The 1,243-nt window shown below is 47.2% G+C and overlaps 1 protein-coding gene across 1 annotated transcript; it reads left to right on the top strand.

Annotated features, from left to right (window-relative positions):
* Positions 1-213: 213 nt before the first annotated feature.
* On the top strand, positions 214-1,042 carry Pmar_PMAR020197 (adenylate kinase 1, putative; the record flags this gene model as incomplete). The annotated part of the gene is made up of 6 exons (XM_002785057.1): positions 214-250; positions 295-426; positions 471-531; positions 572-710; positions 758-904; positions 950-1,042. 6 exons carry the CDS (start codon positions 214-216, stop codon positions 1,040-1,042), a joined length of 609 nt encoding a protein of 202 aa, XP_002785103.1.
* Between the last annotated feature and the right edge of the window lie 201 nt (positions 1,043-1,243).

Genomic DNA, 1,243 nt, shown 5'->3' with positions numbered 1-1,243 from the left:
TTATAGAGTTATGACCGCAACACACAACAAGTCCTGAGCTGCACAGGTGACATGTTATTATAACAACAAGAATTACAAAATTAAACCCATGGAGGTATAAAAGTTTGTCGAAAACAAGTGGCTCAACGAGATTGCTCCGACGCATTTTAACATAGCGCTCGCCCAGATGATCGATTTCATTGCGACCTGTTTACTACGAGTATTCACCAGTCCATGAAGAAAGTGTTATTCCTTGGAGCTCCAGGCGTTGGTGAGCAGTTGGTACTTACCCCGCTGCTTGTGCTTTGCTCTCAGGTAAAGGCACTTTTGCCAAGAGAATCGCCCCGAGGTTGAATCTGCGTCACCTCAGTGCTGGAGAGCTACTACGTGCTCATGTAAAAGCAGGCAGCCCTCTCGGGTGCTTGGCCAAGCCTTTCCTCGATAAAGGTATGTACTCTCTATAATCACAAGGAGCATATAACCTTCCGTAGGCCTGATGGTCCCTTCTGAGCACAGTGTTGAGTTGATGAAACATGAAGTAGCTCCGCTAAAGTGTCGAGTCGTTCATTGTCGCTCTGCTGTAGGTGATGAGCCTTCGAAACGCCGCCAGAGTTGACGGCTACATTCTTGATGGTTTTCCTCGAGTTCTAGAGCAAGCCCAGATGTGGTCTGATCTAACTCTTGGTGACGGTAACCCTGAGCTTGTAATTAATATCAGCCTCGCAAGATCGGTGACAAGTCCTCTGCTGCTGAGCATGTGCCCATCGGTTGCCTCTAGGTATTGATACACAAGTTGGCCTCACGACGCATCTGTGGGAGCTGCGGTGATAACTACAACCTCGCTGATATACGATATGGTCACTATGATATGCCTCCAATGCTACCTAAGGCTGAGGGGATTTGCGATTCGTGTGGTTCTGGCCTTGTGAGTCATCACAACGTCAGTGATATTCTGTTGAGGTTTGTCTAGATTCGACGTGATGATGACACGGATGAGATCATTCAACACCGGTTGGATCTTCACTTCGATAAGGAAGAGCCCCTGCTAGACTTCTACCGGTGAGGATTCGGTCTGTTCTCTGTTGTAGAGACTTCCTGTCCACAGAAACTCCCCCAACACTGAAGTGATCGATTTTCAAGTAACGCGTGGTATACAACAGACCGATTCGCTGCTAGAAATAATTCAAACTTATTTTACCAGCATTAAGCGGTAGGGGTGTGCCTCCACTTCCGCATGGTTCATCGTTTCCTTATAATCGTTTCA

The sequence above is a fragment of the Perkinsus marinus genome, assembly GCF_000006405.1.
Source record: "Perkinsus marinus ATCC 50983 genomic scaffold scf_1104296934236, whole genome shotgun sequence".
Taxonomy (NCBI): Eukaryota; Perkinsozoa; order Perkinsida; family Perkinsidae; genus Perkinsus; species Perkinsus marinus.
This window is presented reverse-complemented; position numbering and strand designations above follow the sequence as displayed.